The 15,805-nt window shown below is 37.9% G+C and overlaps 1 protein-coding gene across 1 annotated transcript in view; it reads left to right on the forward strand.

Moving 5' to 3' along the window:
- VPS13B (vacuolar protein sorting 13 homolog B) overlaps positions 1-15,805 on the forward strand; it is an 828,197-nt gene that overhangs the window by 732,859 nt on the left and 79,533 nt on the right. The window contains 3 exon segments of the mRNA XM_043601463.1: positions 2,207-2,388; positions 3,912-4,261; positions 9,675-9,836. Of these exon segments, the coding sequence (XP_043457398.1) occupies positions 2,207-2,388; positions 3,912-4,261; positions 9,675-9,836 (694 nt within the window).

Below are 15,805 nucleotides of genomic sequence, written 5' to 3' on the forward strand. Positions count from 1 at the left end.
CAGAGTCCAACGCGAGCCTTGAACTCATGAATCGTGAGATCATGACCTGAGCTGAAGTCAGACACTTAACCAACTGAGTCACCCAGGCACCCCAAATGTTGAGATCTTTTTAATCCTTGTGTAAGAGGTAGACATACATAGGCTACTTTTATAGTAATGACAATGATCAAATTGAGTGTGGAAAAACTATAATTTTACTGATTCAAAATACATGTAAAGTATATTCAGATTGTGTATACCATGTTAATTTTGTTTAAGAAATTTTAATTTTGATATGACTCCAATTTTTGAGTAAGTCTGAATTTTTAAATGTAGATTAGCTCAGCAACCATTTTAGTCAGGATTTTAAGATTAAAGGAATATTACTAACTACTTGAGTATGTTAGGAGTTGCTATATAAGCCTAAAAAATTATCTCTTTAAAAATTTATGTGTATATCAATTTAGAAAAAAGTAAAAAATTAATCAATTTGTTAATAATTGTAGCACAAGCTCATGTTTTAGCAGCCTTTTCAATATGTTATATATAGTATCTGCCACTCTCAAGATAGGAAAATAAATCTTGGAAAATCTCAAGAGTATCAAAAATTGTAGTTGGCAAGAAGAGCGTTTCAGATAAACACCTCAAATTGTGTACTCACTATTTTAAAACTGATCTCATAGAACTCTTGCTTGGATTTTTAATAATATTTTGACTAACATTATACCTTATTTCTAACAACTTCTGAAAGTAGTTCAAATGTGTAAAACACATGTACAGCTAATACACTTTGCTCCTTCTGATTAAATACAAGTTTTAATTTTACCTAGCGAATGAAATCTGTTATTTGTAACACCACAAATAAATTCCTAGAAGGCAGTTTGGATTAGTATGCCCATTTATAGAAGTTTCAGAATATACTTAGATGCATTTCTTGGACATAGCATTTAATCAATAACAAACTGCCTCAGAGTTTGTGTTTTCTTTGTAGACACTGGAGATTTATTTACATTGCAGTAAATACCACTACGTAACTATAAACCTCTTAAAGTTAAATACCCAGTAAATGTGTTGGAATGCTCCTAGCTTTCATTTTCACAGCCTCTTTCAACACTTAGCTGAAGATTCACACCCTGAGAATCTCACATGATGCACCTCACGCCATTCTGAGTTCCTCTCATGTTTCTACTCTGGCAGCACTCTGACTTTCCTGTTCCTGGGTGGTTGTTCTATTTGATAATGTTTCTAAATGTCTACATATTTTATATCACCAGTTAGACAGTGAGTTCTTTGAAAACCAAGGATTTATTTCCTTAGTTTTCCTCTCCTAGTTCTCCCTAGGATACTGTAAATCACAGTGTTTCTCCTTTAGGTTCCTCATGGACTTGGAAGCCAGGCTATGATAGCTGTAGAACAAATGTCTGGTTTGGAAAGAAGAGGGTGGAAGAGGATGAGAGAGAATGGGGCGGCATCCATTCAGTGATCCACAGTTACCAGAATGTACCTTGCCCCATCCCAATCCTCAGTTCTCATGCCTCTGCTAGCCCTGAGGCAAGGCAGCTAGGTGGCATGTTTCACACATACACCAGAAGCCAGTATGTACAAACTCTTCCCTCCTACAGATGCATTCACTATTCCTTTTAATCTGATTTTACTTGTTTAAAATGGTGTTAGGAGGATGGGAAAGTGAAGAGAGGACCCATGCAGTATAATTGTCCACGGGCCCTTGTTCTTCTGGACATGGTCATAATTTTATAGCTCCTAGTAATTAGTGGGTGTTCAATAAAGCATATTGACTAACCCATAGCAATATGGATATGGACAATCTGAAGAAGTAAAACAAAGTGAAACATTTATGGTGACACCGACAGTAGTGGGTTTTTGAACAGCAGAGTCATGCTCCAAATTGTGTTGGTCTTAAACTAATGAAGACCAAGTTGTCCATAAATTATGGGCGATGTGGATGGAAGAAAATTGGGTTGGAGGTAGGTCAACATGACCTGGAGTTTGAGGAATCCTTTGAAATTTTTCAAATAATAACTTATAGACAATAATCAGCATGAAATTAATTTTAAGTTATGTGGGTAAATACGGAACATTTGATGATAACATATTAACTATAGGATTACGAGTGCTAGCTTTGGAAACCCTTATAGAAAGACATTTTACATATATGGTACTGGGAAATCTAGGTTATTGATCTTCTTTTATTACTTACTTCCCACAGCTCTGCAAGTGAATCTGGTTCTCAAAGCACTTGTGACCAACTTGTAACTCCAACAGCCCTAGCTGCCTGTACCAGAGTTGACTCCTGTTTTACCCCATGGTTTGTCCCATCTCTTTGCATTTCCTTCCAGTTTGCCCACCTGGAGTTCCATCTTTGTCATCACCTTGACCAACTAGGCACAGGTACTCTTTACTTTAGCATCAGAATAATATCCACTTAATACTGTTTTCCTTGAGTGTTCTCAAGACACAATTCATCAATTTTTACCCAGAGAACTTATTTTCTTTTCAGGAAGTAAAAAGTCATGGATGGATTTTCATTCTGTAAATTACAGGATTAGCGATGTTTCAGAGTATTGTGATTGCTAATCCCTTCTACTACCCAAACCTCCCTCACTACTGACTGCCACCCGTGTGGCAATTTTTAGAAGGGGCATTCATTTCCCCTCATGACACTGGCAAGATTATTCTGACGTTGATTTCATGTAACAGGTGTACCTGTTACTTATTTCATTTGATGTTAAACCATCATATGGCCCTGTTGTATAGATTGCCAGTAGTATTGAACTGACATGATTTTGCGTGCTTCCTAATGAGAATTTTCAAGGAAGTTACCAAAAATTGCAGGTTTTACTGTTATTCCAATTAGAATCTTTTTGAAAGAAATACATCTGTTCCTATTCTATGTCCTGAGCCATTACATTAATGATGGGTATGGGGCGCCTGGGTGGTGCAGTCGGTTAAGCGTCCGACTTCAGCCAGGTCACAATCTCGTGGTCCGTGGGTTCGAGCCCCGCGTCAGGCTCTGGGCTGATGGCTCAGAGCCTGGAGCCTGTTTCCGATTCTGTGTCTCCCTCTCTCTCTGCCCCTCCCCCGTTCATGCTCTGTCTCTCTCTGTCCCAAAAATAAATAAACGTTGAAAAAAAAATTTTTTTAAATGATGGGTAGATTCCAGAAGTATTTGTTATTACCTGGATTGCAAAAGCATGAATCCATTCTACAAAACATGGGCAAATTCTCCAGTAATTGAAAGGACTGTCAATTTTACAAGTTGGTAAGGTGGAAGATTAAATTTTCCCACACACTGTAAGTGGCCTTTTATAAATTTGCTAATGTTACATGAATAATTATGCCTAAAAGTCTATACCAGACCATTCCTAGTTAGAACATTTTGATTCAGGTTTTCAACCTATGGGTAATGGAAAAGGAAAACAAATCAGATTCAAAAAATCAGATTCAAACGAAACACAGCTGCTGTTAAGCATCTTGCCTTTTCAGCAAAAAAAAAAAAAAAAAAAAAAAAAAGGAATTTAACCTGCTTTTTCTAACTCTCTTTGAGTCGTGTTTTTGTTTTTGAGATTTGGTTGATAGATACAGAGCATTTCATGAAACTCTTCCTTAGATAGTTACCTCCTCCTCATTTTATTTGTTGTCTTCTGTGATAAAATTTTTGTCTGTGATAGTGAATGTAAACCTTGGACAATATGTTTGAGACATGCTGATTGAACAAGACAGTTTTGTTTGCAAATATTGAAGGTTCATAGTAGTTCATATATTACAATGCCTTCAAGAGAATCTTTGCATTTATTATACAGCAAATAAAGAATTCAGTCACCGAAGAGTGCATAATTTAAATGTCATCTCTTTGTTTCCGTAAAATATTGGTTCATCTCAATTGCTGTTTTCCTTGTTTGTTTTCTCAACAGCTCCACCGCAATACCTACAGCCGTTTATTTCTGATAAAAATGTGCCCTCTGAACTTGAATATATGATTATTGCCTTCAAAGAGCCACACCTGTATCTTCGACAATGGAACAATAGTTCTGTCTGTCAGGAGATCCGGTTCTCAGCTCAAGCCGACTGTAAACTTCTGGAGTGCAGAAATGTCACAATGCAAAGCGTGGTGAAACCCTTCAGCATCTTCGGGCAGATTGCTGTTGCCCATGATGCAGCAGAGAAGCTGCTTGACTGCACCGTCATCGTGGACTCTATATTTGTAAACTTTGGGCAACATGTAGTTCATTCTCTCAACACTGCAGTACAAGCTTGGCAACAGGTATGCACATCCTACAACGGTTTACAGTGTGTCTGCATGTGATCTTTTACTAGGCGCTCTGTGTTACCACTTCTAATAGTAAGTTAAGCACAAACAAAAATGGGAGAGAATGAAGAATTTGATGGGCACCATAATATTTGGGGTTTTCTCTGTTTTGGCAAAGTGATGCATGTTATTTTTCAAAGCTTTGGAGAGTATGGGTTCTCTACACATGCATAGGAGATCATGCCCACATTTTTGTGACTAATGTACCACATCTGTGTGGAAAGTAACATATTCCCAGAAATTTTTTCCAAGTATTACGGCTTTCCTTTGCCAAAGCTTCAACTTAGTTATGTATCAAATTGTCTAAGCATCCGTTGCAGAAATGAAGAACCTGTGTGAACCTTTCTGATAGTGAGCATTTCAAAGAGAAAAAGCAGTGAGAAGAAATACGTAAGCCCAAAGAGTCTTAGTCTTTTCCCCTACTATCCTGCCATTTTTCAATCAGTTAAAGACTCTCGATCGGTAATGTTTTGTACTTTTACCTCTTGCCAGAAAGTAGCCATATCCAAACAGGGGATGAAGCATAAGTCTCTGCTGAACAGCATATTTAAAATGAGGAACCTGCCTGTGCCACTAGCATGAAAATAATTTCACAGAATGTTTGTATAATAATGTGCTCGGCAATATAAGAACAAATCATTTCTACTTCCTTGCCGATTGTCAGTATAATATTGTTTTTCCATGAAGTTTGTGTTGCTATCTAAGCTGAGACATTTCCCCCACATTTTGTATATGCTACCTGCATTTGTGCAGAGCTGACTCCCCAGGAGAAATGGCCCTTCATCCTGCACTGACCTCATGTAGAGAGGGGGGCGGGAGAGGGGGGCTTTGAGTTCGCTAACTTAAGAATTTTTGTGGGAATAAACTCTGTTCTTTATATGCATGAAGACCTATATAAGACTAAGGAATTAATTACCTAACATGGCACTACAATAGCAAAGGGAAAGAAGATAACACATCTGTTTTGCATTTTAAAATTCTTTTTTAAGGGCATTCCATGGTTTTCTTGTTGCAGAGGACATGCGTAAAATAAGAGCTAGTGTGATCTAAATCTTTGCAGCTGGTTCGAATAGTGATGTGAAAAAAACCTCCATGGCTCCAATTTCTGTTTTTTGTCATATTTTGAACAATGCATTTAATAAAAAACAAACCTAGAAAATATAAAGGAGTCATTGATAGAGCATTTAAACCCAGGATATTTTTGTCTTGGTATCAGGGCCATTATTAGAGGACTCATGTGTAGCAACTACTGCAAAATGGCCTTCAGAAATATCAGTTTTCTTCCAGGGTAAAAATATTCTCTTAGACATAGCTATACATATAAATAAAATACGGTGCATAAATATTTAAATGTTTTAAACCACATCAGAGTGTGAATGACTGACTGGCTAACACAGTGCCTTGAAGGAATATTCTGAGTTTTTTTAAAAACGGAATTGTATATTTGATTAAGTAGAGCCATATGTCACGTAGCATATTGCTGACAGGTACATTCTATGAATAGTTGATTCTGATTTATACAGGGATTTGGCAATGTTAACATGAGCCACAAGAGGATATACTTCTGTAATTGTTGCTGTAATTTTCTTGTTTCCTCCCATGTCAAGGGTACTTGCCACCAAGTTTTAATGTGGTAGGCATCTAACCCTGTGTATTCTAAAGTAAATACAAAAATGCACTACTTTGAAATTATAGGACATTTGACGTTGAAATGGGTTTATAGAAGGTTATTAAGTTCATTGTTTCTAAGAAATTCTGAATGTGGTTTATTCCCTTAGTGGGGGAGCTTAATTTCCCAAGCTTGGATTCTGCTGTATGTATAATGCTCAGATACAGTCTCATTATTGCCAATGAGAGATATGAATTTAATAAGAAAGGTGAGTTATTTGAATTTGCCACATACTTTTATCAGATTCATATCTGAGACAAGTCATTTGTATCCAGTGTGGATGGACCAGACAGTTGAAGCATGAAACAGTTTGGCCTTTCACCTTTAGGTCACAAGTTCAAGATTAACAGAAGCCTTCATCAGTGTCTGATTTCTCTGGCTGTAGGTTGTTTGTTTGTTTTTTCTCTTTGGTAAATGATTAATGTTTTGTAAAACCAGATTAAGGACCCAAATGCCACTTGCAGTTTGCTTTATATTTCTATGCCATATTACACAATTGGACAAAATGACATTTTTATTTAAAAATGAAAGTTATGCTCATGTATCTTATCTTACACCAGAATGATGTCTGTCTCTGTTTTAGTTGCAAATGCCTGTACAGCACTCCAGCACAAATCTTAAATGTAAATAAGTCATCTTTAATTACAAATCTGAGTGAGCATCCTGAGATTTAGACAATAATGATGTCATATAAAATGTGTACGAGCTGTTGTATAATATACTAGAATTTAAGACACTCCAAGAAATACTTAAACTTATTACAGTTGTAATGAACTCCACAGATGAAGGGACAGTAGAGAAATAGTTCCCTGAGGACTTTGAGTATTCTGTAGAAAAATGTAAACAACCCCCTTGTGTTCTTCCATTTACATTTTTCTAAAACAGTCATCATTTATTAAAGGTCAGTTTTTAGAGATGAGGAAAGTAATATGATTTTTTTTTCTACTCAGGCCGCATCTGGTAACTTAACCTCTGAGTTACCAGTGGATTGATCCCAATTCATTATGAAAACTGACTTTCAATCTCAGGATATCTACCTAAGTGGGAGTTTAGAATCATATCCCTTTCTTCATGTTTGTACTCTTAGACCTAAAGGAGAGAAAAATGTTTATAAGGAGAGCAGTTTATGTTGATTATATAGTGCTAACTGGAAAAATCTCACCAAAATAATTATACACTATGACTCCAGTTTGGTTAAAGGTTTATAAACCTTTAAATATGTAAGGCATATAAATAGGATTAGATAGTATTGACTAGAATAGAAATAGGCATGACACTCCAAAGAGGAAAAATTGCTAGAAGAAAATCCACCAAAATATTAACAGCAGTTGTTTGAGTGTAAAATTAGAGGCTTAAAAAAAATCTGTACTTTTGTATTTTCTGACTTTTCTACTGTGAACATGTATTCATTTATAGTTTTAAAAATTAAATTTACTCATGTGTTTGTTTCATAAGTGTTTATCGAGTACTTATGTGTCAGGCATTATGCTGAGTACTAGAGATAAAACTGTAAATAACACAGACCTGATTCCTGCCCTTATGCAGCATAGATTCTAATGATGGAAGCAAGAGTGAACCCGAAGTCAAACAAATAATTGCTTAGTCCCAGTAGGGAAAGTGAAACAGTAGAGTATTATGTGATCATAAAATAGATGGACATGACCTGGTCTGGGGGTGTCCCAGAAGACTACTCAGAAGTAACCTGAAAACAGGAACCTGAAAGCTGAGTCGAAAGAAGTTAGTCAAGCGCAAAGGAAAAGAGGTCCAAGCAAGGGAAAGGCACTGAGGCAGGAAGGAGTTTGACGGGTTGAACAACTTGAAAGGGGGCCAACGTAGTGTTGGAGGAGCTGGAAAGCGCTCGCAGGCCTGGAGTGTAGCAAGCAAGTAGAGAGTGGCTCAAGATGCGGAAGGGGCCAGATCAGGCAGGACTTTTTTTTTTTTAATTTTTTTTTTTAATGTTTATTTATTTTTGAGACAGAGACAGAGCATGAACAGGGGAGGGGCAGAGAGAGAGGGAGACACAGAATCTGAAGCAGGCTCCAGGCTCTGAGCTGTCAGCACAGAGCCCGACGCGGGGCTCGAACTCACGGACTGTGAGATCATGACCTGAGCCGAAGTCGGACGCTCAACCGACTGACCCACCCAGGCGCCCCAGGCAGGACTTTTAAACACCACTGGTAGCCAAGCTTTGAAATCATAGCTCATGATTAAAAGCCACAGCAGAGAGTATGGTAGACAACAGATAATTGTGGGTTATAATTGCTTTGGTTTCTCTTAACCCGAGACTCTTTATTGTGATTCATGTGACTGTCAAGCAAGGTCCTGCTCCTTGAGAGCAGGGAGACTAGTGAGAATAGATGGATGACAGAGTGAGAAGTCCTCAGGGGTATTTGGAAGAGTGAGGTGTTAGGACCTCTCCATCAACTGCAGCCAGAAGGCACTGCCCACCCACTTAGGGGGCCTTGTTGACCAGGAGTGGATTCTACCTCTGAACATACCTGTTCTTGAAGAGGTTCTAGGTTGCGTCTTGATCAAGGCCGGATTCCAGTTACTTTCATCCTTAGACTCCTTGGCTCTAGGTCTCATAATCACTTAAATCACTACGTTCATGAGTAATGTGTCCCCTTTGACTCTCTCTCCCCTTGGGAAAATGGCAAATGACCAAGTGTGACATTGTGACTTTTAACTCCACAACCAGGAAATAGGAGCCAACTGGGGAAGCATCTATGACCATTACCTCCCACTGTCCACAAATTGACGGGCTAATTAAGATTTTTTTCTTGCATTCTCAACTTGAGCATCTATCCAACTATTCTTTTCATTTGCCAAAAGTATGTTTATTGTTTTTTAAGCCATAACCTAACCAGAGTGATAAAAGAGTAAGCACAGAAATGCTCCATCACTCTGCCCATCTTTTGATACAACAGCAACCAGTGGAGACACCATTAAGTTGAGAGGGAAGGTGTCAACACAGGAACATATTACTAATTTGTTGAGCCTCAGCAGATTAATGGAAGACGTGAGCTGATTGATGACTATTAGCTGAAACAGACACCAACAACTGTTTTTCAACTAACGTGATTGCTCTTGAAAACTGCAGCTTGGCTTACACGGACTCTGGAGTTGATCTGTTTTGTGTGTTCAGCCTTTTAACAATGGAAGGAAAGTTATGGTTTTATTTACATCTCTCCCTGAGCAGATTTGCACACACACACATCCACCCTCCCCCTTAAGGGATCTGGGGATGTATTACCTAAATGATCCTTGCTTTCTGTAGGGTACAAACTGTGGCTTTGGTAATTGGTCTTGATTGTCGAGTTTAGAAGGCCAGGAACATGGTAATTCTAGCCTCCAGTACTCTGCTCAAAAACGTGCACTACTCAGTACAGCATTCTTTGTAGCATGTTAATTCGTTTTAAAATGTTAAAAGTTTGAGGGATCTCATTGTTCTTTTACTCTTCTGTGTGTATGATTTATTTTGCAGGAGTATAAATCAAAACATATTCTTGGAACATTTAAGATCTCTTTAAGGTATTTTTTGTGCTTATCCTGGAAGTATAGAATACTTTGTATACCAGAGCTAATGACAACAGATCTTTTAGTGTTTCTGTGTTGTAACAATCGCCACCGGGCAGACAGCTGCCAAACATCTTGCAATTAATCTGATGCACGTTGGCTTTCGTATTCTTTTTCTTTCAGAACAAATGCCCTGAGGTAGAGGAGTTGGTCTTCAGCCATTTTGTGATCTGTAATGACACACAGGAGACACTGCGGTTTGGCCAGGTGGATACTGATGAAAATATTCTGCTGGCGAGTCTCCGTAGTCACCAGTACAGCTGGCGCTCTCACAAATCCCCACAGGTATCTGAGAAACAGCCTTGCAAGCACAGCAATTGTTAAGGCTGGGGATTCATTTATTCTGCATGTGTGTGCCTGTGTCCAGTTATTTCTCTTTCAGAGTCTCCCAAGGAACCACACGGTGTAGCCGCATCTGACACAAACCCAGAAAGGTTTAGAGATGGGAGCACGGCGCAACCATGCTTCTCTTGGAAGGGGACATTCTCCTGTTCAGCACAGGTGGGGGGGGGAGGTGCAGCATGGTGTGGTGATGATGAGGTTGGACTCTGGAGCCAGAGTTCACAGGCTTTGATCCTGGCTCTGCATCACCTTGCTTTACTTTCTGTGCCTCAGTTTTTTCATACAGAAGATGGGAACAATGATAGTACCTGTTTTATAGGGTTGGGAGGACTAAATGAGTTGCTGTGCATAAAGGCACTGGAATAGTACTTGAGATACTATAAGCATTACATGTTGCCTATCATTATTTATGCATTTATTCCTATTTTTACTGTGTACATTCTCTGCCAGGCTTGTACTGGGCCCTGGGAATTCAAAGACAGGGAAGTCACAGTCCTTGCCCTCCAAGGACAGCTTACAACCTGTGACCACGGGGGCACTGAGAAAAGACATACCAAAGGATGTCTGTTTTCCAAGTAGTATAATTCCATTTTCCTGTCAGTTTAGATGGGAATAATTAGAGGGATATGCCCTGCAGGGATAATATGAGGATGAATTAAATACAAAGATGTGGTCTTAAATGAGTAAAAGAAATCCTAGGAAGTCATCTCAAGAATAATGTATTTCTAAAACTCTGGGTAATAAGGAAACTACTGCTTGTGATTAAAAGAAAGTCATTAGATTAGAGAACAAGTTTTCCCATCTGGTCTATAGACCAGCTTCACAATATGTTATGCCCTCAGGGTTCCTCTTGCTTTTTTTTTTTTTCTTTCTTTCTTTTTCCTTCTTTTTTTTCCCTCCCAGTAGCTAGATTCTGATTTCTTATTGCTCTTTCATTATTGTCACACTACTAGTACAAATTTTGGAAAGATAGCTAAATTACAGTCTTATTTAAGAATATTTATTTAATTTAAAAACCACATAAATCCTTTTTTAATAGAAATTCTTAACAAAAATTTCCCAGATGAGGTGAATGTTGTACTCCTGTTTTTAAAGTGAATAGCATACCCTTGTTTTCTCATGTTTCTCTCGAGAAACTTCCAGGTTAGAGTTATTGTTTACTTGTTTGCCCTTCGTAACCTAAAGGCCAGTTTGTTTGTTTGTTTAAAAATATCTTTTTTGGTTTTTTTTATTAACTAATTGCAAAGGGGAGAACATACAGATATGTGGACAAAACCAAAAACACCCATAATCCCAACGACTCTGAGATAACCCATGTTAAGACTTGTTGTATAGCCTTTTAGGTATTTTAAAAGTTTCCACAATAGTTGCATTTTCATCAGTGAGCTGGTAGGGACAGGAGAAACCTCTGGGAAGGCACAGCCCTGCCCTGCACCTGTGGCCACCGCACCTACGCCCACACAGGCTCGGGCCTCAGCCCACAGAAAGCAAAGTGGAGGAAGCTTACCTCCCCTCCCAGTCCGTTGTAAGATGCACAGACCACCATGGTCCTTGGTGACCCTCAAGATTCTGGGATACTGGAGGCCAGGATAAGAAGGGTGATCATAAGAGCAGCTGGCTCAGGGGTGTGAACGAACAGGAATCTTCATGTTAAGAGACATGCGGTGTCTGCCAGCCCTACACCTTCCTATTTATATCCTTTTGCATGTTTTCAAGGTCTTTTCATATTTGTTACTAGTTTTGTTTTCACAATATCCATGTGTGGTTTGTATTATTTGTTATGTGTATGTTATAGATAAGGCGACAGAGAAATGTTAAGCTGTCGTCTGGTTGGGACTGAATCCCGTATCTTTTGATTCGCCATATAGTGTTATTTCTACAACATTGTCCAGCCCTCGGTTTGGGCTGCATGATTTGTCTGCTAGCATAGCCAAGCTGTGAGGTTTCAAGAGATAGGCTGAGAAATCACTAGTCTAATACTCCACATTTACAGCTAGACTAATATGGGATTCTTAGTCCAAGTAAATCCCTTGCAAAGTCTTAAGGGTATTACCAAAAACAATAAGAACCTTTTTATGACAAACTGGAAATAAGACAAATATCTATTAAAACTTTTTTTTCCTTTTTAATATGTAACTGCATCCTCTGAATACAAATTTTACTGAGCTACAGTCATTATAATCTTCAGGCTAAAACTTAGATCAACTTTGTTAAAAAACAACAACAACAATGTCTCCTTACAAAGCTCCGTAGGTTGCAGGAAGTATGTTTTAGGACCCTCTGAAGCCAGAAGTCTTAATGGGCCCAGAGGGTCTTAGTGGAATTCCTTATATCCACAATTGCAAATTCTGTTGTGTTCTAATGAGAGGTTACATCTGAGGATCAGCAAAACTAGCCATTTAGCTTCAAACTGCACCTGGAGGTAGTCATAGACTTGCAAGTGAGCAAACTGTTCCTTTTTCCAGACTCCACGTCATATCCTGCATTGCCCAGCAGGCTTGGTTTTAGGAACATTTGTGTCTACATGTTTATGCTACCTTGGGTGTTAGTCAATTCATAGTCTCAGGGAGGATTTCCAAAGTTCATAGAACTTAACTCCACTAAACAATGTAGCTTATATTGCAGAGATCAAGAAAGTGGCAATGACACCTGGAAAGGTTTCAAAGAGGTCAGCATATCTTAGAACCACACAGGAGGTTGCTAACAACAGTAAGTCCCAACAGGATGGGAAGAAACGTGGACACAACCAATTCCAGAAATCCAAAGCTGACTTTAAAACTGAAAAGTTGTAAACTCTCCTTATAGTTTCTAACACATGCTCTGAGGCAAAATCACTTAAAATGCTGGATATCCCACAACAGTTGCTTGCCTAAACAAACACAGGAAGAACAAAACTAATTCCTAGGGAATAGTTGAGCATATTCAGCTGCACAATCCTATATGCCACCACAAAGGGCCCTTAAATATCCCAATTCAGTAGACTTCAGATCAAGTTGGATGAGAACAATAACCAGCAAGAGATCGGTCTTCAAAAAAGTGCTTCCCATTATATGAAGTTGAATCTAAGGACTGTAGGTGTGAGTTTATGGACCCTTTCCGCAGAATATGGGCAGCTTAGAGTCAAGAGAAGCTTTGTGTAATGTAGCCAAACTGAATATAGGGACACCTGTCAACCAGTAGGATTTGTGTATAGACGGTTCAAGTTAACTAACTTCCTTTCTTGGTTAATAGAGAGCACTGTTGGCTAATTAAACTTGAAATAGATGTACCTCTACCTTGTGTGTAAGGAATTGCATTTGCTTTTACCCTCAAAACATGCATAATTTATAGATGAGGCATTTTTTAGAATTGCAGAATTCCAACTACCAGGGACTTAATTTAGTAATCAAGCCATCTCTCTAGGTGAAAATGGGCTATTGCTCCAAAATGGACATGATAGAAAGTTTCATAAGCTCATGAAAAATAGCAGATATTTTAAAATGCAAACTATAACAAGGTTCAGAATTGACTTTTGAAGAGCAGCAGAGCATCTGGGACAAACTCATTAAAGCAGGCAGATTTAGTGAAGAAAATAGAAACCCTGTATTACTCCAAGGCAGAGATTGACAAACTTTCTCTGTGTAGGGCCTGGTAGTACATATTTTCAGCTTTCAGGGCCTTCCTGTCTCTCTAACAGCTGTTCCGCTCTGCACAAAAGCAGCCATGATGAAAGACTGTGGCTGTGTTCCAATAAAACTTCATTTATAGACTATGAAATTTAAATTTCAATAATTTTCACACATCACGAAATTGTATTCTTCTATTTTTTTTCTGACCATTTAAAAATGTAAAAACCATTTTTAGCTCACAGGCTGTACAAAAATAGGCAGTGCACCACATTTGGCCCACAAGCCATGGTTTGCCAGCCCTGCTTTAATGTCTCTCAGTTGACAAAACTCCACACACTAAAGGCTTTGATATTCAGTTGTTTCACTCTGACCTAAATACTATTTCTATCACTTGAAAACTTTGCAAAATGTTTCTGAAATTGAGAAATTACAGGTAATTGTTTAAATCTAACGCATATAATCAACCTGTACTCCCTACGTAATAGTAAAATGTGTTTATTTGACTTCTTCGGGGCCTGTATAGAGAGAAAGTTCTCCAGTTCACTGTTTGTATATAAAAATATTTTAGAGTGAGATCTTACCATTTTCCTCCTGTCTAAAGGGAAAGTAATAGGTTTTGAGTATCCACCTATCTTATGGAAAGTCCAGCCACTTGTCAATCTCATTAACTAGACCGTAATTCTTAGTCACTTACCATTCTTTCCATGTCCATTTCTATAATGCATACGCATACACATATAAAGAAAGAGTATGTTCCTTGTTGTCACACTCAGTTTTAAAAATTGAAAAGCACACTTAGGGAGACAAGGAAATATTCTGTTAGCAAAACTGTTTAAAGTGATAAATTTTTCAGCATTTGCTTTAGCTATTGTATGGCACATGGCATGCATGTTGAAGTTTGTTCAGAAGGTGCAAATGAAATTAATACTTCCTTTCTAGAAAGCAATTTGATAAGAAGCAGACAAGCTAGTAAAATGGTCATAACCTTCGACGGAGTAAATCCCCTGCTAGTAATCTACTCTCAAGAAATAATCCAGATTAAAATGAAGGCTTAAACACGAACACACACACACACACACAAATATTTATCACAATTTTATTTACAGTATCAAAAAAATTGAAAACCAAAATATTTACTTTTAAGGCAATAGTTGAGTAAAAGCTAATATAGTTGTATAATAAACAATTATGGGGCCTTCAACTTTTAACAAAGAAAGAGGAAGTGCTATTATATCCTATCAGTCAATAAACAGAACATAAATTTCTATATATGTAGTATGATCTTAGCAATATAAGAACAAATGCACAGAAAATACTGGAAGGAAATATGTCAAAATGTTGCCAGTGGTTGCATCTGAGTGGTAGATTAAGGTGATATTTTCCAATTTATTACATTTTTTATATAGGTCTCAACTTTTTTAAATGAGGGATATAGGGGCGCCTAGGTGACTCACTTAAGCATCCAGCCCTTGATTTCGGCTCAGGTCACCATCTTGCAGTTTGTGAGATTGAGCCTCGCATCAGGCCCTAAGGTGACAGCATGGAACCTGCTTGGAACTCTCTCTCCTCTCTCGCTCTCTGCCCCTCCGACTCACCCATGCTCTCTTTCTCTCAAAATAAGTAAATGAACATTAAAAAAAAAACGATAATAAAATACAGTGAGGGATATAGATTATTAAAGCAGAGAGAAGTAGAAACCCTGAAAAAATTTATACATAAACTACAAGGAATTTCAAATACTAACAGAAGAGTGGCAAGTGCAGTGATTTATCAATAACAATTATCTTTATTCTCGAATGAATGATTCCAAGTTTCTCTTAAATGTTCTCTTAATTATAGCTTGGTCCCACTTCAATCTGTCTTGCAGACTACATCTCAAGCATTGCTAAATAATGCTTTAATTATTATAATTTGCTGTCCAAAAATCTTTATAGCCTCTCCATTATTTATTAAATATCCAAATTATCTGGCATCCACTAGGTCACTCACAAGCCCTCCTTTCTGCCATTATTTCTTTCTAGCTGCTGATTTAGTCTCCTTCCCTCCCATTCATTTTTAATCAATAAATGTTAATTTGTTGTGACCTATTGTGTGTAATTAAATATGTTCCTTTTTGTAAAGAACTTACTCTCTAATGAGGGAGTCAGAAAAGCAAGCAAATTTCTATAGCCACAATCAGTATCTATCAGGATATTTTGAGCTAGTCCAAGACAGGAAGAAATGATGGGTAAATGAATTAAAACAATAGCCATAAGGAAGTAAAGTGAGGGATTCAGAAAATACAGTCCATTGCTTCTGGATATG

This window comes from Prionailurus bengalensis, chromosome F2, assembly GCF_016509475.1.
Source record: "Prionailurus bengalensis isolate Pbe53 chromosome F2, Fcat_Pben_1.1_paternal_pri, whole genome shotgun sequence".
Classification (NCBI taxonomy): Eukaryota; Metazoa; Chordata; class Mammalia; order Carnivora; family Felidae; genus Prionailurus; species Prionailurus bengalensis.